This window comes from Cnephaeus nilssonii, assembly GCF_951640355.1.
Source record: "Cnephaeus nilssonii genome assembly, chromosome: 5".
NCBI lineage: Eukaryota > Metazoa > Chordata > Mammalia > Chiroptera > Vespertilionidae > Cnephaeus > Cnephaeus nilssonii.
In genome coordinates, this window is record NC_137076.1 from 12,464,594 (window position 1) to 12,486,095 (window position 21,502).

At 44.5% G+C, this 21,502-nt stretch overlaps 1 protein-coding gene across 1 annotated transcript in view; it reads right to left on the minus strand.

Moving 5' to 3' along the window:
- The window catches only part of DOCK5 (dedicator of cytokinesis 5), a 208,417-nt gene that overhangs the window by 53,568 nt on the left and 133,347 nt on the right, over window positions 1-21,502 (minus strand). The window contains exons 22-29 of the mRNA XM_079772524.1: window positions 20,486-20,620; window positions 18,538-18,649; window positions 17,737-17,807; window positions 17,134-17,240; window positions 14,864-15,000; window positions 9,349-9,444; window positions 4,556-4,654; window positions 1,425-1,519 (exon numbers count right to left, since the gene is read on the minus strand). Of these exons, the coding sequence (XP_079628650.1) occupies window positions 1,425-1,519; window positions 4,556-4,654; window positions 9,349-9,444; window positions 14,864-15,000; window positions 17,134-17,240; window positions 17,737-17,807; window positions 18,538-18,649; window positions 20,486-20,620 (852 nt within the window). The remainder of the gene's footprint in view (window positions 1-1,424; window positions 1,520-4,555; window positions 4,655-9,348; window positions 9,445-14,863; window positions 15,001-17,133; window positions 17,241-17,736; window positions 17,808-18,537; window positions 18,650-20,485; window positions 20,621-21,502) is intronic.

The following is a 21,502-nucleotide window of genomic DNA, read 5'->3' on the forward strand; positions in this document are numbered from 1 at the left end:
GTTTCTGGAACTGACTACTAGCCCCATTCAAGGCTGCATCTCAATTTAGCCCCCGAGGGCAGAGCTGGGACAAGCCAGGTCTCCCGAGACTCGCAGAACGGGGCTCTGCACTCTATCATGCTGCTCCTGATCCAAAGTCTATGCAATGTTTCTCTATCGGCATAGAGGAGGGAAGGGCTTTTCTAGTCAGGTCTGAGGACCTTGTAGAGCTAACAATAATGGTGAGAATCATGATTTACTTTATCCGCCTCTTTAAAAATTCTGAAGCTCCTTTAATAGAACATATGTATTTCGTTCATTTCACTTCCATTCCAAAGTATTTGTTGTGGGCCAGAATCTACAAAGCGCTGGCTTAGATTTTGCTTTGAAAGAGACTGTTCCTGGTCTTATGACATTTCAACCTTGGTGGGGGCCATTTGCCATCTGCCCCAAGAAAAAAATATGGAAAATTCAATGAGGGGGTAAAGAGGTTTGGGAAACCCAAGGAAGGGAGGATGACATCCAGGTCAGAAAGGCTCCCTTCGCAGATGCCACCTGAGAAGGGCCTGAAGGAGCAAGTGGCAGGGTGACAGCCAGAGGCGAGGGGGAGGTGAGGCAGGTGGCAGAGCAGCGTGAAGGGAAGGACAGAAGACGTTCAGGGGCTGGGAAGCGGCCAGTCTGTCTGGAGCGCAGCGTGGAGACAGAGGGGAAGAGTGGAGGATAAGGCTAGAAAAGCAGGCAGGGCCAGGAGGCCAAGTCTTTGACCATCAGAATGACGAAGACCATATGGAGCCGCTGGCAGGTGCCATGGAGAGTTGACGCTGACGAGTCGGTCAGGAGACTACAGTAGAGAGAAGGGGGTAGAGAGCAGGGTCAGCAGCCGGTGAAATCAGGAACACGAGCACACAAACCAGGCTCGTGGACGTGGGAGGAGCCTTGCTTTACAGATGGTGGTTTTGAGGCAAAGGATTTCCCAGGCCTTCACAAAAGTCCGAGAGCTATTACCCGGCCCAAGTGCAGTGACCCCTGAACAATGCAGGGGTTAGGGGCACTGACCCCGGCACAGTCAAAAATCCTCATATAACTTTTTACTCCCCCAAAACTTAACTACAGTCAGTCCTTTGTACCCTCAGGTTTCACATTGGCGGATTCAACTAACTGTGGGTCAAAAACAGTATTTTTAATCTGAAGTTGGGAATCATGGATGCAGAGGGCTGATTATATTAATAGTCTAATGTTGACCGGAAGCCTTACTGATAACATAAATAGTCAATTAACTCATATTTTGTATGTTACATGTATCATGCCAGAGCAAGGAAGAGAAAATACATTTACTGTGCTTATTGAAAGAAATCCATAAAGGTGGATCCACGCAGTTCAGCCCATGTTGCTCAAGGGTCAGCAGTATTCAGTCAAATGCCCTGGGCCTGCCCGGGCGGGCTTACCTGTTCTGAGTCATATTCATGACCATCCAGTCTTTGGCATAGACATTCTTTCCAATCAGATCCTTAAACATGATAAAAGTTTCCATGAGGAAGTCCTGCAGAGAACAAAGGAATGGCTGGAGGAAAACTGGGTGACACGTCCTAAGCCTTCCTGGCATGTGGACAAGAAGAAAACTACACCACAATAAGACGTCCCCAGTCCCTCACCGACAGCTTAGCTTTTTAATAAGGTTTTGGGGATAGCAAAGCATTTTACCGCTATCGTATGATTTGATTCTTACATCATATACTCTGATGAAAAAACTGCCCACATTTTACAAATGATAAAACGGAGGCTGTGAAAAATTAAACAACTTGCTTCAAGTTGTAGAAACTAGGAAGCAGAAGAGCCGAGGGAAAAACTTGGGGTTCTGAACCCTCCGTTTAAAGCCAAGTGCTGTCTCAATAGGTCTACTGCATTTAAAACAAATTCACCAACAGTTGTTGGAAAACTGATATTTCAGATGACTGAGTCCAATTTTCCTTTATTATTGTTAGAACAGAATAAACATGCTATAAATAAGAAGCAAGTCGGGGTTCTTCCTATTCCAGGAAGGCAGCCCCGTGAAGCCTGGAAGAAGGGTCCTAACTGGTCCTTAAAAGAGATTCTAGCAGTGGATCGTGATGACTGTAATAACTGATAATCAAAGTCTAATACTGGCCAAACAGCGGTTTTACTCAAAGTGGGGGCTATGAACAAAAAGGACCACAGAGCAACTGAGCTAAAAATCGAAGCTAAAAACGTGGAAAAGCTTTTTTATTTATTAGCTAGTTAAATTTAGACATTTTCCACTCGGATTCCTGAAAGGGAAACCCTGTCCAATTTCTCTAACACCGAACCAACGCAGTTCTTTCTTATGAATTACACCATGCAGCAGAAAGAACACGGTACGTGGGGGCAGGAGGCCTGGGCTCTATTTAGCACTGTACTCCTTAGGACACTGGTCAAGGTGGTTCACTCCCTGCACTTTGGATGCCAAACAGCATAGGAATGCGGGCAACTCTGGCTCCAAAATCTGTGCTGCCCCTGAATCTTCCCTTTGGTTCAATGCGAGTCAAACTTTGCTTTCTTCAATTCTGAAATCAGAGACATATTTAATGCCTCTTAACATTTTCATCAGATTTTAAGTGTTCCTACCAATTCATTAACTATTCTATTAATCTTTTTTTTCATTTCAACAAGAATTCATGGTTTGTGAACAAGGATTAGATTTAGATGCCAAGGACTCCATACTGAACGCTTGGTAATCTAAGTTAACGGTAAATGGTGATCGAATAATAAAGGCAATTCCCAATTTCTTTTTGCTCATAACCCCCTTTTAAGTAAAACAGCTGTTTGGCCAATCCCTCCTTTTATCTACCACTTCCCAAAGTCTTTCAAGTGATTCATGCAGAAGGCAGCAGGAGAGAGGGAGGGGCCAATCTACTAAAAGTCCCAAGATCTAGCTGTGCAACACAGCCCTCCACCAAAGCCTACAATTCCCCAAGGGACTAATCTTCTTTGTAATTAAATAATAGAGGGGGAAGAGCTCGCCATTGTTTTAGAAAACACAAGTTAAAACTGAATTTTTTTTGGTTACTTAATGGAGCCAAATTGTCAAGAGTCTGAATTTAGTACAACTTCCACTATTCTACCTGTTTTCTGAAGGAACTTTTAAAAAAGTCACTAAACTATTTCTATATTAATTTTAAATTACATCATAATAGTAATGATTATTGTTATAAATAGCTCATCTTCTAAGGTATTAACTACATGTCAAGCACACAGCTAGTCATTTTCTATGATCGACTCAATCAATACTCAACTCATAATACCCCTCAAAGTAGGTACTGTGTACTGCCTTACAGATGAGAAAACTGAGGTTAATGAAGTTAAATACTAGTAGCTTGCCTAAAATTTCGTGGAAGAAAATGGAAGAGCCAGAATTCAAACCCAGATCTGGGTTCTTAAATCCACTACACCATCTGCCTATGGAAGAGAAACAATGCTACCCTACCCTAAGCTTCCATCTCTCCCCTCCCCGCTTTCTTCCTAATTCTCATGCACCTGGTCTCGCAGGCACATCTACTCACTGCTGTGGGTCCTGTGCCACACTGCCTGCCAGAGCTGGCCTGAGTGGAGGCCCAAGTAGGCCTCCAGATTAAGCCACATGGTCCAATACAGCATTGGGAGAGTTAATTATTGGGCCTACTACTACTACTACTACTAAGCAGTCGTTTCTCTGCAATTCCCTGTGTTTTTCCATCATGGGACCTCACTAAACGGAGGGTGACTGGCATGAAAAGAGCTGGGTGTCCTTGTGGGCAATGGCCATAGACCATCCAGAAAGTAGACAATCTAGAGCATAAAGACTGAACTATGCATGGACGATGGGAAGTGATTGAGAGCAAAGACCACGGCCATGGGGCATCAAATTGCTAATCCAGATCCATGTCCAGCTCCCTGCTTACAAGATGGTCCCATCAGGGACATTTAACAGCCACTAAAAATCCCTGAAGGGAAGAATTCTGAGGGGTAGCCAGAGGCCTGGCTTAGCCTCTCAGGCAACCTTTGTTTATACGCTGAATAGTAACTATGAGAACAATTTTCTTGTTTAAAACAAGGGAATGGAATACTTTCAACTGAAGATATAAGGGTTGTAAGGGGCAGGCATTACCTCTCCTTGTCTCCCTTTCCAGGAACTTCTGAAAATGATGCCTTCAACCACATCTCAGAAGACCTCGCACGCCTCGGCCCCCTAAAACCCTTGCCAGGTAGGAGTAACTATTGTCCCTAAAAAGAAGACACTACCCTCTTTTGAGAGCAAAAACATCTCCCAAATGTTTCTAAATCAAGCTCTCTTTAAGCCCAAGAAACTCAGGGGGTTGACTGAGGACCCCGGGTATACAAATTATACTCGTCTTCAAGTCCTATCCCAGAGAGAGAGAATCAATACTTTCCTTTTCCTCATCACTGTGGACCCCACATGAAAGGAGCTGGCATGAAGGTGGATGGGGAGAGACCCCTGGACGCCCGGTGCTCAGTTTTGGTTACTGTTTTTGCTGAATGTAAGGATCCTTAAGGTCACCAGGACTCCATAAAGACAACTTACACTGATGTCTTGGTTGGTTTTGAAAATGTTGATATAGTGGGTGTAGTGGCTGTCGTCCATCTGCCGCAGGATGGCGATCATGCACGCAACAAAACTCCCCTGAAGGAGGAAAAACACAGACCCCAAACCCCTTAGACCAACGGACAAACAAGGTTTGGGCACATGTACTTGGCTTTCCCACCCAATCACCTAAGCAGGGACCAAGCCAGCTGGAAACATTCCAAGGGTTCCCAGGGTACGCGCTGTGCTGTTTCTGCCTGAATCGGCCTCTTCAGCGCTGAGGTGAGGAATGTGGAGGGCAGCCTGTAGGTCAGGGGCCACTGCCTCCACAATCTCAGCTAGATTACCAGTGAAACCCCAGCTTGTGGACTCCAGCTTCTTGTTGAGACAGAGTTGTGGGCTAGAGGTCCAGAGAGAAACGTCTGGAATACTTAGATTGTTGGGAGGAATATGGTTTGGAGGAAAAAGAGACAGCAAAATAGAGCGGAGGAACAGAGAAGACAGAAAGTGAGGCTCCTGACTGAACACTTCAACGTCATTTCTGCAGCTCTAGGAGCCTTGAGCCAGTTATACCCAGTATGTCACGTGCGTGTAACTGTGCACCTATTAGATGATTACTATCATTTCTATTTTTGAGGTCAGGACTTACATGTGTAATGTGCTTTCCCCTCATCCAAATGTATTTGAATTATAATTTTTTTAGCCAGAGGGCAAATATCCAGAGGTAAATAGCTTCCTGTGTTGGCATCATTATGAAAACAACACAAATTTAAATGAATTTGGCACAGAGCAGATGAATATACAGCTGTTCTTGGGATGGAGGGAATGGCTTCCTAAACACAAAAACAACCAAGTCTATTCGTGTACACTTCTTTCTGAATGAGAGTCTGTCTTAACCTCTTTTGTTTTAAAAGTTGATTTTTCTAATTATAACACAATGTAAATTTAATGCACGAAGGCTTGTCACATATACTGCAACCCAGCATGGAGTTTACATTCCCATCAGTGTCCACACCATTGTTTCTCCAGGCTTTTACCTATTCATGGTATTGAGCTTTTTTAAATCTCCTTTTTGGTTAATTTGCATTTCCTGCTCTGAATTACACATTCTGTACATATGTTTGTCAGTCACTTATTTTTCTCCCTTTGCTGTTTGCTCATATTCTTTATCCTTTTTTAATTAAAATACTTTTTTAGTGGTTTGTAATAGCTCTTTAAATATTAAGGCTATTAGCTACTTGTCACATATTTTAAAAAGAACTTTTACAGTTTGGTGCTTAAAGTTTCATTTGCTTATATACATTTATTTTTTCACATATAAGACTTTACATTTTTACCTAGTAAAATCTATTGTCTTCTTTGATGGTATCCTTTCAATTTTTTTTTTTTTAAATCATGAATCTCTTTTCTCTTAAAAATACGTATATATTAATTTATATTTTCTTTTAGCTGCCTTGGGATTTAATTTTTTTTACATTAAACCATTCATTCTATCTGAAATTTATTTTGTGGGTATAACATAAAATAAAAGTCAAACAGATATTTTCCACATTGTTCATATATTTTCCAAATAAAATTTATTAAAAATCTTCACTTTCCCCATTGGAAGGTAAAATTTTTCATTTAATCTAAAGTCTCCTTTTAAATTCCCTCAGTTCTGTCCTGTTGATATATATACTCTGTTGCTTGAGTCCAACACTATTTTAATTACTGCAGCATTATAATGTTTTCAAATCTGGCAGGCATATCCTGCATTACCACTTCCATTGGGCTATTCATTGTGTGTATCTTCCATTTATTTTTTACTCTAGTATTTTTGTGACTACATTAAACGAACATTTTTTTGAAATTTCTGTATAGCTATTTTTGTAATATAGAAAGGTTGCTGAATAATATTTATTTTGAAACCAGTTAGTTTAATAAATTATTCATCAGTTATTAAAATTTCAGTTAACTCTCTTGGGTTTCCTAGATATGGTAGCCATTTCAGCTAAAAATAATAACAATTATGAAAATTATTTTTCCTTTTCAATATTTATATTTAGAATTTTTTTTGGGTCTTATTACATTGGCTAGAACTTATAGAAAAATCTCAACAGTGTTGAGATTTAATATTTTAATTCTCCTTTTTATGGCCATTACCTAATTTGTGCCTGGTGAATGCATGTTAAAAACATCTCCTATTCTTAATTTGGAATAGATGTCATATCATATATACTCTGGCATCTTTGGAGTCATGAAGCATTTTTCCTCTTATTGAATTGATATATTTTATTAATGAACCTTCTAATATTTAACTATTCTTGAATATCCAGAACTTTATTAAGCCATCTATATAGTTATGAAAACAATATAATGTGTGTGCATAAGTATATGTTTTTTATATATATATGTGTGTGTGTGTGTGTGTGTGTGTGTGTGTGTGTATTTCTTTTTGTGACTGTGCCTTTGCCTCTTCATATGTCTTTCTTTCACTTTCTCTGTCTTATGTTTATCTTTCTCCAGCATTCTCACGGTGCTCGCTTGGTCCCTCTGTCACTCATCCATCTCAGCCATGTCCACAACCATCATCTTGCTTTAACAGAAACATGGCAGCAGTTCAGCCACTTTCACATTCACATCCTCACCCTTCCCTTCAAACATACCGAGCCAACATCCCTGAGTTAAACAAGAAGGGTAATGGATGATTCTACTAACAGGAGCTGAACAGGTAAATGTAAATTCAGACATAGTAAGTATTATCTGTATCATTATGTGTATCAATATATCATTTCCTAAACAGCATAGTGACCAACCTGCCTTTCTTTAAATACTCTTTACATAATGGCAGCAATGGTGTGGCAATAACATTAATGGTGTGTCCAGCCAGTAGCTATACCTTTAATACAAGAACTGAATCCTTTTATAACAAGCTTTGGATCATCCTGAGTTTTGATCCGGCAGAAAGACAACGTTTTGCTTGCAGGCATTTCTCTACGTGCTTATTTGGATCGGCTCCAGCACCCGGCTGGAGGTCTTAGGAGGGGCCTCTTAGGATTTCTGCCTTGGCTGGAAGGCCCTTCCCCACACACCCACACTCCCTCCCCTTCTGCAAGTCTCTGTCCAAATTCTACCTCCTCAGGAGAGCCGTTCTGAACCATCTTGTTTAAATTCTCCCACCCTTATCCCGCACATTGTTTTTTCTCCAGAGCACTTATCGTCTAACACTATGTGTTATTTGTTGTTGCTGTTACTACTAGGCGGGAAGCTTTGCTAAGGGCGTGGTTTCTGTCTGTTCTGTCCCTGATGTATTTCCAGTGTCTAGAATCGCACCTGGCATCCAGCAGCTCCTTAATACATATTCGTTGACTAAATATGTGGTTTTTATTTACTACAGCAATTGGGATAGCTTTCTTACTATGTCCTCTAATGAACATCTAATTATATCTTTTAATATTGCCAATAAAAGATGCTTCACTTTTGTAATGATGCAACTTGGCTTTCAATAGTTACCTATTGTGGTCTCAGTCATATTTTCTGACATCTAATAGACATAGTAGATGGAGAATGAGAGGCCAGAGCAACACAGGCACTTCTAAAAGCATCTTAATCACAGGTTCTTGAAAATGTTTGTTTTTTCCCTTTGAACCCAAAGCGATGGAGGGCACCACAAGGTGCCGAACTATAAGCACACTGAACATTAGTGGAACTAGGATGCAAGGGGGGAACTGAACTTACCCGGATTCCTCCCGGGCACCTACAGGACACAGTTGGAAACAACTTGGTAAAAGCGGGGTTGGTTGACAACATGCCCAGGCTCTGAGCCAGGCTGGCTGCCTGGTCCCAACCCTACTTCAACCCTCTGGCATGTATGTAATCTCACCAGGTTTCTTAACCACTCTTCGCATGTTTCCGCATTTGAAAAAATGGAGCTAACGAAAGAGCTTCCTAACAGCATAGGTGCAAGCTTCTGTTGAACTATCAAGTGCTGAAGACAGTTTCTGGAACACAAAAATAACTGGCTAATGACTCCTACTATTATCAGCACTACAGCTGGGAGCCGTTACTATTATGGGTCTAATGAGGAGGATCCAGACAGAGGCTGCAGAAACAGAGTCAGAACTAAATTACTTGAGATGGTAGAGGAAATGTTGAATGCAGCTACCAAAACCCCTCATTTTCTGCTCCCAGAGACTCAGATTTTCCTTGAATAAAACATTAAATACTCAGAATATTCGGTCGAACACAAACAGCGTTATCAGTCTTCCTAGGGTGCCCGCACGTCTCGGTGGGTCTCGGCTTTAATGTATTAGACCAGGCTTTTGTTTAACCTTCAACCTGAGCAAGACTTCTCAGGAATGGACCGGCATGCCTTATATTTAGGGAATCCTTAAAAACGCTCCCCTTGCCAAAACCGGTTTGGCTCAGTGGATAGAACGTCGGCCTGCGGACTGAAGGGTCCCGGGTTCGATTGCGGTCAAGGGCATGTACCTTGGTTGCGGGCACATCCCCAGTAGGGGGTATGCAGGAGGCAGCTGATCGATGTTTCTCTCTCATCGATGTTTCTAACTATCCCTCTCCCTCTCTGTAAAAAATCAATAAAATATATTTTTAAAAAAACGCTCCCCTTAACCTTCCAACCCTGGGGAAAACCAGTCAGAGTTAAGATCTGCTCACAGTGGAAACCCGCCAGCCATCCCATCTGGGGAGGCTGGAAAGTTCCAGACCCCTCACTCCCAAGCCACAGTGTGTGCAGGTGCAGATGCACACAGGGCGGGGCAGCAGCAGCAGGGGGCCCCTGAAGCGATACTCACAACGTGGGGAGACTGCCGGTTCATCGCGATCACGGTCCGATTGATCCTCCTCAGCAGCCGCTCCATGATCAGCTGTATGTGCATGGCCGTGGGGCCCTGGGGGAGACAGACAGGCACACCCATCAGACTCAGGGCACTTCTCTGGGGGAAACTTTGCAGAGGAGGTTTCTGGCTCCTCCCTCCCAAGCAAGCTCTCATTCAAAAGGAAAACACGGTTGCAGAGAAAAATACATAACATCGACACTAAGGACTCAGTTGAAAGGATCAGCTGTAACATTTTAAAGATGAGCACGGGGCTGCCGGGGAAGGAGGCCGCCCTGACAGTCCAGACCGCCGGGTCCACGGAGAGCTCAATGGCCACCAGCTCTGCGCAGTTTTGGGAGGCAGCATTGGCACCAGGTCCTTGGTCCCGGTTCTGAGCAGGTCAGGTTGCCCAGGGCAATTAGGCACATGCCCAGGAAGTGAAAGGCAATAATACAAAGTTCTCAGTAGGAGGAAAACCCCCAAGAAACTCAACTCAAGGAGATGTGTTCAAAATCCCCGTGTTGAAGCTCTAACCAGTACTGTGATGGCTTTTGGCCACGGGGGCTTTGGGGGCATTCGGTCATGAAGGCAAGCAAGGCCCTGGGTCTGATGGGATTAGTGTCCATGTCAGAGATTAAGAGAGCTTGCCTTTTCTTTCGCTCGACCCATGCATACTGAGGAAAGGCCATGTGCGAACAAGCCACCTGTGAGCTCGGAGGACAGCCCTCACGCAAACCCCACCATGCCGGCACCTTGACCTTGACCTTGGGCCTCCAGCCTCCAGCCTCCAGCCTAGTCTATGGTACTGCAGGTTCTCAAGTAAAGCTGTTGCATTATAATGTTGATGAGATGTCTCAGAAACTTAACTCTGTTTACCTCAAGTAGCCCGTGGTAAAACGTCTCATTATACGTCTCATTATACTTAAAGTCACAGAACCTACAAATGACATTAAATGAGGACTGACTTTTTCAAAAAATGGTTATTGAATTCATTGGGGTGACAGGGCTAATAAAATTATACAGGTTTCAAGTGTACAATTCTGTAATACATCATCTGTATATTGTACTGTGTGTTCACCATCACAAGTCAAGTCCCCTTCCATCATCATTTACCCTCTTCTGACTCTCCCCATCCCCTTTCCCCTCTGATAATCACCATAGTGTTGTCTGTGAGTGGTTTTTTCTTAATCCTTCACCTTTTTCATTCAGCGCCCCCCTCCCCAAAACCTTCCTCCCCATGACAGCTGTCAGTCTATTTTATGTATCTACGAGTCTGTTTCTATTTTGTTTGTTTATTATGTTCATCAGATTCCACATGTAAGTGACATAATATGGTACTTGTCTTTTCCTGACTGGCTTTTTTCACTTAGCAGAATACTCTCCTGGTCCATCCATGCTGTTGCAAAAGGTAAGGTTTCCTTCTTTTTTATGGCCACATAGCATTCCATTGTGTAAATGTACCACAGCTTGTTTATCCACTCATCTACTGATGGGCACTTGGGCTGCTTCCAAATCTTGGCTATTGTAAATAACACTGCAATGAACATAGTGGTGCATATATTCCTTAAATTAGTGTTCCAGGTTTCTTAGGATATATTCCCAGAAGTGGAATAACTGGGTCATAAGGCAGTTCCACTTTTAATTTTTTGAGGTAACTCCATACTGTTTTCCACAGTGGCTGCACCAGTCTGCATTCCCACCAGCAGTGCATGAGGGTTCCCTTTTCTCCATATCCTTGCCTGCACTTGTTTGTTGATTTATTGATAAAAGCCATTTCTGACAGGTGTGAGGTGATATCTCATTATAGTTTTAAATTGCACCTCTCTGATGATTAGAACATTTAACTTTTTTCATGTCTCTTGTCCATCTGCATGTCCTCTTTGGAGAAGTGTCTATTCAGGTCCTCTGCCCATTTTTTAATTGTGTTGTTTGTCTGGACAGCCCGAGCAGACTAACGTAGGGATTTAGCAGTTTGATTCTGTCAGGTGTGACCCTGAGCAATTATTTAACCTTGTTGAGCTTCAGTTTTCCATAGCTGCAAATACAAAGGTTTCCTTACAGGGATTAGTTGGGCAGATGAACACAAAAATGCCTCATTATTGTGTGCATCTGCCCAACTAATTTTTTATTTTTCCTTCTTTCTGTTTTTGTTTTATTGGGGGGGGGGGGCTATGATTTGGTGTTACACTCATTCAATTTCAACTTATCAATATTCAACCTGACTTTTCAAAGCCTTTAACCCATTCTTGCTTCATGATAGATATTTTGAAACTCCTAATAACTAAAGCATTGCTGAATGTAGTTTTATTAAAACATCAAGTATTGTTAGCTTTCCCTCTCCCTCACTTCTTTCCTTCCTTGCTTTTTGTTATTTATTTGCTTTCCATTTCTTTGAATGAAAGTGATTCATAAAACCTGCTTCTTGCCCTGGTGGGGCGGCTCAGTTAGTTGGGGCATCGTCCTGTACATCAAAAGGTGGTGGGTTTGATTCCAGTCAGGGCACATACCCCGGTTGCAGGTTCCATCCCTGGTGTGGGTGCATGTGGGAGGCAACTGATCAATGTTTCTCTCTCACATTGATGTTTCTCTCTCTTTCTCTCTTATCATCTCTAAAATCAATTAACAAACAAACAAAAAAAACAAACAAAAAAAACAAGCCCCCTGCCTGTCCTGGTGATGCTGCTTTCACCTCCAATTACATAACATTTCCATACTCTCGCCCTGACAAGGCGTGTAAGTTGTCAAAGGGCCTTGTGTGGAGGAATGAACAGCATCCCTGAGCCCTTAAGAGATCTGCCCTCCAGCAAAAGAGCTGGGGCATGAGTATAAATAAGCAAAGCACAGAGATGCCTGAGGTCAACTCCCGGAGGGCTGGGCCTTGCTTCCCTCAGGCATTCTTAGACCTATCACAGGGCCTGGAGCATGGGGGCGGCTTCATAAGTGTTTGTGAACCAAATTCATAACTCAAGGTATGAAAGGATAATACCCTTAAAAAACACACAAGGAGGCAGAAGGGAACTAGCAGAGTGTGGGAGTTTGGGCAGGATTGTGCCAGGAACAACTTCTTGGAGGTGTTTATTGCCGCTGGACTTTGAAGAATAAGGACAAGGAGGAGATAAAGCTTTGGGAAGGAGGAGGTAATCCTGGACTATAAAAGAGGCATAGGAATAAATGCCAGTAATTAGAGCCAGGAATTTGCTGAGGAGATGAGAGAGAATACAGGAAGACATAGGAAGTTAGCTTGTACATTTTTAAATGCTTATGGTGTGTGTGTGTGTGTGTGTGTGTGGGGGGGGGGGGTTGGAAGGCAACATACCATCACCACCAACAAAAATGATTGAATTTACTACTTTAACAGAGTTTTAAGATCAATCATTTTGAATGCCTCTGCTCATTACAGGAAACATCATAGGGAAGAGAAAAATAATTTTTAAGCCAGTTAAATCTCCTAATACGGAATGTAAATACAGTCAAGTCACTTTTGAAGAATCATTCTCTGTAGTAAGAAGGTAGGCAGAGATATTATATACTAGAGGCCCGATGCACGAAGACTTGTGCAAGAATGGGCCTTCCTTCCCCGGCTGCCGGCACTGTCTTTGCTCTGGCCCGGAGCCACCTTTCCGCCTTCCCACGCTGCCCAGAGGCCCAGAGCGGCAGGGGCGGTGCGGACCGCCCCCGGCTGCTCAGCGCCTGTGTATGTAAATTAACCCACCATCTTTGTTGGGTTAATTTGCATACTCACTCCTGATTGGCTGGTGGGCATCACGAAGGTACAGTCAATTTGCATCTTTCTCTTTTATTAGTGTAGATATTTAAAAGACAACAACAACAGGATCAGAATTGGAAGAAGCCTAAGGAGTCATCTCAAACAATTCCTATATATTACTGAACGGCAAAGTGGGCACCATGAGATTGCCAAAGGTAAAGAGCTGATAATACTAGCCCTGGCTGGTTTGGCTCAGTGGATAGAGCGTCGGCCTGTGGACTGAAGGGTCCCGGGTTTGATTCTGGTCAAGGGCATGTACCTTGGTTGCGGGCACATCCCTAGTAGGGGGTGTGCAGGAGGCAGCTGATAGATGTTTCTCTCTCATTGATGTTTCTAACTCTCTATCACTCTCCCTTCCTCTCTGTAAAAAATCAATAAAATATATTAAAAAAAAAAAAAGAGCTGGTAATACTGGGACGAGAAACCCAGCACTGCCTGATTCCTGTGTCTCAGGTTAGTTTAGGATCATTTACGTATATGCATGCTTTTAGAACACTGCAGCCCTCACTAAGCCAGAGTGCCTAGCACACTGTTGCCAACTTTATGGGGTTCTGAGCTTCATTTTAGTTTTTTAATTACTGAGTCCTAAAGAGTTACATTTTAAAAATGTTATTGTTATTATGACATGAGTAATCACATTTATTTATTTTTCGCAAAGTCCTTGGTTAGAATCAAATCCCTAATCACAAAATTCCTTATGGAAAGTTATTCCATTTTATAATGTGATTTCTAAGAATACATTTAAGCAAAAAAAAAAAAAAAAAAAAGGGTGGGGGATGATCTATAATTAATACTAAATAAATAGTGCAAATTGGGGCTCAGGGAAAGAAGACAGGCAGGTACATAGCCGTGTGTCCTGCTGTCCCTCTGGGGCAGAGGTGTGACTATCAGAAATGCAGGCATGCCCACATCATGGCCAGCAGGAGATGAGTCAGGCTGTGGCCAAACTGGGTGGACCCTGAGAGGTGAACACAGAGTCTACCTGTGGGGAAAGGGCAGCATTTCTCTTAATCCCTCAGCAGAACTGAATCTAAAGATATCGGTAAGAGAACAACCAACAGTGATTTCCCTGCTCTGTAAGTCACTGCCATGCAGCCATCGTGGGAGGTGGTGACCATGGTTAGTGCTAAACTGAACACATTCTGCAAGGTTTTCCGGCCTTTTGAGTGGAGGGTACGCCTCGGCTGTGGGCTGTGCTAGCCTGGGACATTGCAAATCCAGGCTGATTCCACCCCAGGATTTTAGGGGCACAGGTGCCTACATCATAGAGACGAGGCCAGCATTTCCACGAGGCTCTGAAGGATCGGCGTCAGAGACACTGTGAAAATGAGAACTTCCAAGAAGCTCAGGAGCATGTACAATGGTGTGGTCAGGTACAGAGGTAAAGAAGGCCGAGGTTTCTGCATAAAAAGCAACGTGTAAACAGGCCTCTGGTTCTGAAAGGTGCTCACGGAGGAGAAGGGATCTCAAAGAGGACAAGCAGGAGAAGCGGGCAGTGCCGGCCCCAGCGGCAAGCGGACCCTCCTGGCCAAGACTTGCAGAGCAGGCTCCAGCAAGGACAAGCCTCTCTAACATTTCCAAAATGGGGGCGGCCTGTCCAGGACCCAGATTCTCAACTGCCGGGGCCGAGCCCTGGGACCCGGGAGGCCACACACAGCGTCACTCTCGCCCGCGGCAATGGGACCAGTGTGTGCTGCGGTCCGCGACAGTGACCATTCGACTCACCACATCTTTCCTGTCCAGCACTTCCAGGATGCTGCTCAGAAGCTGCGAGCTGGCCTCGTGGTCAGGCTTGCTGGAGTTGTCGTCCAACTGGCCGCTGAGCTGGTCTGTCAGCAGCGGCAGGAGCACGTCTCTGCACTCTGGGGCAGAAGATGAGACCGCACAGCTGCAGGGCAGGGCCACCTGCTGAACGCCGCTCCCCTGCAATGCATGCCTGCCTGCTCCCCAGCCCGGCTATACTCCGCCCTGCAGCGCTGGATCCCTCAGGAGCACCTGAGTTTAGGAACTCCGGCCCTGTAACTCCATTTTTAAAACTAAGAAAATTGTACGTATCATCGGTAACTGTAACACGATGCTTAAAGTATTTTACAATTTCTTTAGCCATTTTTAAAAATTGCCAACTTGATACTCGAAAGCAAAGCCATATGAAACTAATAAACTAAGAGGTTATACAGTTAGAAATTTGGTTTTGACAGAGACAGACACAGAGACAGAGAACAGACTGATGGCTGCCCGAGGGGAGGGAGTGGGGACCTGGGTGAAACAGGTGAAGGGACTGAGAAGCACTGATTGTAGTTACAAAACAGCCGTGGGGATGTAAAGGACTGCACAGGGAATGTCGTCAGTAACACGGTAATAACTATGGATGGGGCCAGGTGGGCACGGGAAATAGCAGGGGGATCACTTTGTAAAGCATATGATTGTCTAACCACTATGCTGTACACCCGGATCTAATACAAAGTAATATTGAATGTAACTATAGTTGAAAAAAAGAAAAAAAAAGAAAAAGAATTTTGTTTTGACATTTTCTACCTAACTGAGAAAATGTACTCTAAAATTCTTATAACTACCCAGCTTCACTACAACACTGTAACGTGCCTCACGGACATTCTGTCCACGTTTTCGCAGGCACGTGGGCTTCACAGAGTAAAGCCTGCTCTTCCTTTTGGAATCTTCGCCTCGTAAAACATTATATGTCGAAGCCAGATATCCCGACACTCACACTCACAGAGTGACTGTCAACAGTGAGAATACTTCCCCTACATGAACCCAACTAGGGCATGCTTGCTCCAGGGCGCAAACACCCACCTTTACTGGCTTTTATCCTTTCTGCATCCCTAGAGGCAGAGGTTCTCCCAGCACACCAAGACGTTTAGTAATATCACATTTTCTACTGCAGAGCACTCACTAGTTTTTTGTACTACTTTCCAACTGTGTCCTCGCAAAAGGTGAAATCTCTAAGCACACATTCACAGGGTCATGAACCATCAGAGTCAGGCTTCTCACTTGATCTAGTTCAAGTCCTTCCTTCCACAGAAACAGAAGTGGAAACTTAAAGTCACATGACCAGCCAGAAAGTCACATGACCAGCCAGAGGCAAGGCCATGATGGTTCTATCACCATGACTCACTCAACTTTCCTCTTTCTGAGGAGTCCTGCTGGTCTCACTCGCCTCCCCCAGGCAACACAAATAACATGAGGTCACCCTCAGGACTTCCTGACCTGCTGGAAGATGCAAAAGAAGGTCCCACAGCTGCCCACTAGCCAGGTTGGGGTTTATTGGGGGAAAGACTGGCCATCAGACCTCTTCCCCATATCAGCTTTGGGTCAGGAGCACAGTGATTTAGACTTAGTGGCTACATGCTTGACTCTTCAAAAAATGAATAGTATTTTACCAGTGAAAGCGTTTTCTTACTCCTCCCTCCAACCCTCCCAGCAGTTTTCTAGTAACCCCCTCCCCCCCAAAAATCACCCCTTTGATTGATAGTGTTTGCCAATTCCCATGGTGTGAATACTTCCACCCGGTTGATTTTCAGCTATTCAGGTGGCATGACTGAGCATGGAGATGGGACTAGATGCACGTAATAAGTGGTGCTGGGCCAGATGCGCCCAGCACACACTGACTGCACTGCTGAACCTTGCCCCTAGTTTTCGAGGATATGCTACATATGGGCCAAAGAAGCAGCATTTATTTAAAAGGACTATCTTTCCTGCTTGCTTGTTACTTGCTGGGGTTCCTATTTTGCAGACAAAGCTCCCTAATTAATGAAACACTTGACTGTTTTAATTAAGGAGCACATGGTTTGGCTCTTTTAGAAACTATTGGAGATACTGAACTGACTTCACCTTCTCCTTAAAGCTGGTTTCCCAGGAGGTTCTTAAGTGCCAGCAAACACTGGCAAGGACATCAGTGGCACTTAACAGGGGCCCAGTGTTGGCTGCAGAAGCAAGAGCAGGATCGCAACAGGCAGCTGGTTTTGGTGGAGACTTACCCGACTGCCGAAAAAGATTACTCTCTACGATCTTGCTCATGCAGTTCAGCTTCTGGCGAACTAACTGGTTGTCAGGGATGCTCTGAATGAACTTGCAGAAGAGCACGCTGGAAAGGAAGCCCGTGGTTAGCGTTTCCATGGCGCCAAGTTCAAGGTGCCCTTACCCTTTTCCCCTCTGCTCTGAGGTTCACCTGGAAATCTCCCCCAAATGACCCGAGAGGCTGTCTCGAGGAAGCAAAGGAGAGACTCTATTCCTTGCTCACTACAGGGCTCAGCCTCAGAGCTAACTCTGCTTCAACTTCCCAAGTACCCCCAGGACCATACCCGCTTTCAGACCTGCCTTAACACTCAACTTCTGCAGAATCCTCTTTTGCTAACTCCACCCCAGTGCCCATGGCCATCTGACTTAGCATTCTGGGATACGTAGGTATAGGGCTGGAAGGATATCATTATGTACTTTCTTCTGCTGTTAATTTTAGGTCTGCGCGTCCCGTTTCCCTTGACAACGTGCAAACCTCTTCAGAAGCAGGCTTTGTGGCTTTTCTTGAATCTTCCCAGAACTGAGCCCAAAATGGCTCAGTGAAGACGTTTTTTGCTATTTACCTGAGCTCAACAGGATCAAACACCAGTCTGACGTCGTTAATGATGCTAGGAAGGTACTTCAGAGCTGCGCCCTGTAAGGAAACACCACAGGCAGAGTCAGTTGCCGAGCAGGACAAACACAGAATCCACGGCTTCCTCCCAGGAACCAAAGGCTTGGATCTGAAACAGGGAACTGGGCACAGGTGTTCTTGCAACGAAGGGGAACGCTGATGTGATACGCAACCTCCTAAAATCTTTTTTTTTCTTTTCTGAAAAGTCAGGAGGCTCAGCTTTCTGTCTGCACTACCAACAGGCTCTGCCCAATTGGGATTCATGTTTGAATCCAAGAGGCAGTTAAAACCTTGACTTCTCCCTCACAACGTTGCCATGATGAGCAAAGAGGAAATAATGAAGTTCAAATGTGAGTCTTTAGAGATTACCTATTTTACATTAAAAAAAGTGACAATGATGAAAACGATGGTGACCCTGGGCTTGCGGAAAGACCAGGACTAAAAATAAAAACCTGTCGCCTTTAACATCAGAATCCAGGGCTGAATTCCCAGGGGCTGCACCAGTCATTCAAGGGATTTCTAAAAGGGCAGCTTGTTTCTGGCAAACTGACCCTTGAGAATACAAAAGCACAATAAACCGTAAAAGAAGTTTTTCCCCTGTACTTTCTGTAAGTCATACTAAAAGTCACAAGCTCTCACTACAATCCACAAGAACTAGTCTCCCCCGCACCCCCACCCCCCGAGACTAGTTCTATGCTGACCCAGGCCATCCTCACTGACAGTGTCGGGGTCCCCACGAAGCCATCCTGACCTTGATCTTCACAGCTTCCTCCAGAGGCCTGTCCATTAGTGTATTGAAAGCGAGAAATAACTGGCGGATTGAGTTATTAAATTCATCTCCATCTTCACTTTGGCCATAAAATCTAAATTGGAAAAAGAGAAAAGCAGTAAGATTTTCCATCTTTACAAGAAATTTTGAGATATATCTGTTGCCTCAACAACGGTGGAGACCCATGCCTCCCCTGGTCACCACTTGGAATTGTTAGCAAGAAAAGTTGTAGCTGCTCTGAGATAGTTTTGGGGAGAAACCCAGTGGCCTGAGAAGTTATCACCACCTGCTATTACCATCAGGGAGGTCATTTGTATGTATGGACCGTCCTACCACAGAGCTCTCAGCTGGTCCACTACGGCCAGCCAATCAGGAGGGATGCCACGTGCTGTCTGAAGACCACCTTGTTGATGGCCTCATGCTGGTGGTCTCGGGGCATTGCCAGCACAGAGAGAACAAGGAAGCTGCTTGGCCTGGAGTGGCAGATGAGTCCAGCATGCTCACCTGCCTTCCTCAGCTCAGGAGCAGGATGCCCCATAAGCTCGGGACGCCCAGCTAACTGCCCTCACACCACAGCTGCTGTGCTCTGCTCTTCAGCATCACTCCCCCCCGCCCCCCTCCTCCTCTCTGTGTCACTCTAATCATTTTGTCTCATCTAATCAAGTCCTGGCCTTTTGGGTTGAAGTTTCAGACAATGGGTAGAAAAGCCCCTCAACCCAGAAATGTTCTGAACCCAGCCCCATCCGCCAGTCCAGTTAGTGTCACTCTGTCCATTGAACTGGCCATGCTGGTTGCTCTCCAAGAGGGGTCTTCCCGGGACACAGGACACCTTAGTCTTTATTGACGCCTGCTTGTGTGATTAAAGTGCTCTGAAGTCTTCAAGATGTGCCTACCAACCGAAAGGTTGGTTCTTCCGCATCAATAAGTATTATTGGACAAATGTGGCATTCTCTCTCTCTCTCTCTCTCTCTCTCTCTCTCTCTCTCCCTCCCTCCCTCCCTTCCACTCTCTCTAAAAAGCAATAGAAAAAAATATCCTCAGGTGAGGATTAAAAAAAAAATCAACCACTTAAATTTTTCTTCTGTAGCTTATTTTCTATTGTTTAGAGATATCTGTCAATCATTTCTTGATTCATAAGAGCCTTTAATCAGTACAGCTATTCACCTTTGACCTGTACTATATGTTACAAGCTTTTTTTTTTTTCCAGGTAACTTGTTTACCTTTGTTTATAGGTTTTCAATACACAACTTTTTAAAATATACATGCTCCAATCCACAGACCCTTTCCTTCTGCCTTACAGATATATTTAACCGTTTGGAAATCCAGCTCTAATTACTGAAGGTCAGGAATGGCACCGCATTGCGCATTGCGAGCATTCCCAGAAAAGGTACTTCCTCTTTCCTGATTTCTCCTCTTTCTGAAGGAGCCGTTATTCTAGGAATCCAAACTGGGAAGTATCTTATCTCTGTGGCTGTTTCACCAGCAGCTAAGCATGGTGTCGGCAAGGAAACACCGCCCCCCCAGGAAACATCGCCCCAAACAACTGCCATGATTCTCCCTCTACCACCACCAACAGCTCATTGTCCTAGATTTTACACCCAGCACTGCCATGAAGCCCCTTGCTGTGTTAAATATAGTCTTTCCTCCCTAGAGCTGCTGTCCCCAACAAAGGCTTCCAGCAAACTGCATGTTAGTCACCGGCATCCCTAGTCCTTCAGTCATTACTGCCCTAGACATTCTTCTGATCCAAACGGACTTCCCATGGACCTTCTCTGATGGTTTCATAGTCCACCTCCATCTTCAGCCTTGAAGTTCTGAAATTTGGCAACTCCATAACCCAGAGCTCACAGCGCTGAGCATGAGCACGAGGACGAAGGAAAACTACATGGAAAATGGGACGGCATCAACACCTTATGACAGTGACCGTTACCTCAAATAGAGCACTCTAGATTGGATGATGAATCTAAACAAGTACTTTAAGGCTTTCAAAGCAGCAAAAAGCAACTCTGTCTTGCTGGAGTCGTCTGCGTTAGCCACGTAGAAGTTCAGTACCTTGGAGAGTTTCCTGAAAAGGGGGAGAAGGAAATGTCACTGGGAAAAGTGGTCCTCAGCGGCTGGGGTGAGCCGAGCAGGGAGGGAACGTGGCACACTGGGGGAACAGACGTCACATCGGCAGTTTTCTCCTCTAGACTATGTCCTGAACAGGGAAGCTAGCTGCTGCTCCTTTGCAATTTAGTTCCCTCAGGGCAGTCTAGATTCAGAGCTTCCTTTCTGCTTAGATACGGGGATGGTTCCTTTCCCTTTGTAGGATGTTAAAACAGGATAAAGAAATGAAAGAGCTGAAGATTCATATCCTAAAAAGACACTTTCGTCTCTGGTATGTTATACAGACGTTTCCAGATGTTCCTTGAAGGGAGAGGTTGCCCGTCTGAGACAGTTTCCTTAAAGTAGTGGTCGGCAAACTCATTAGTCAACAGAGCCAAATATCAACAGTACAACAATTGAAATTTCTTTTGAGAGCCAAATTTTTTAAACTTAAACTTCTTCTAACGCCACTTCTTCAAAATAGACTCGCCCAGGCCATGGTATTTTGTGGAAGAGCCACACTCAAGCGGCCAAAGAGCCGCATGTGGCTCGCGAGCCGCAGTTTGCCGACCACGGCCTTAAAGGATGTCTAATTCCCTCCCATCTGCCCAAACCTGTGGCCATCAGTAACTATCAGCCAGAAGGAGACATCGTGGGTGTGGGGAGACCAGGGCACCCACGGTCCCGAATTCCCCACAGACAGCCCTGGTTAGAGACTGCAGAAAGCTCCTTTAGTCTTTCTAGAGCCTTCAGACGAGGCATTGTCTGAATCTTATGCTAATTCACACTTTTGAGGGCACTGATATGGTGAACTTCCCTTCTGGGAAGCTCCCGAGTTTCTAAGAGAAAATCCAGAGGAAAT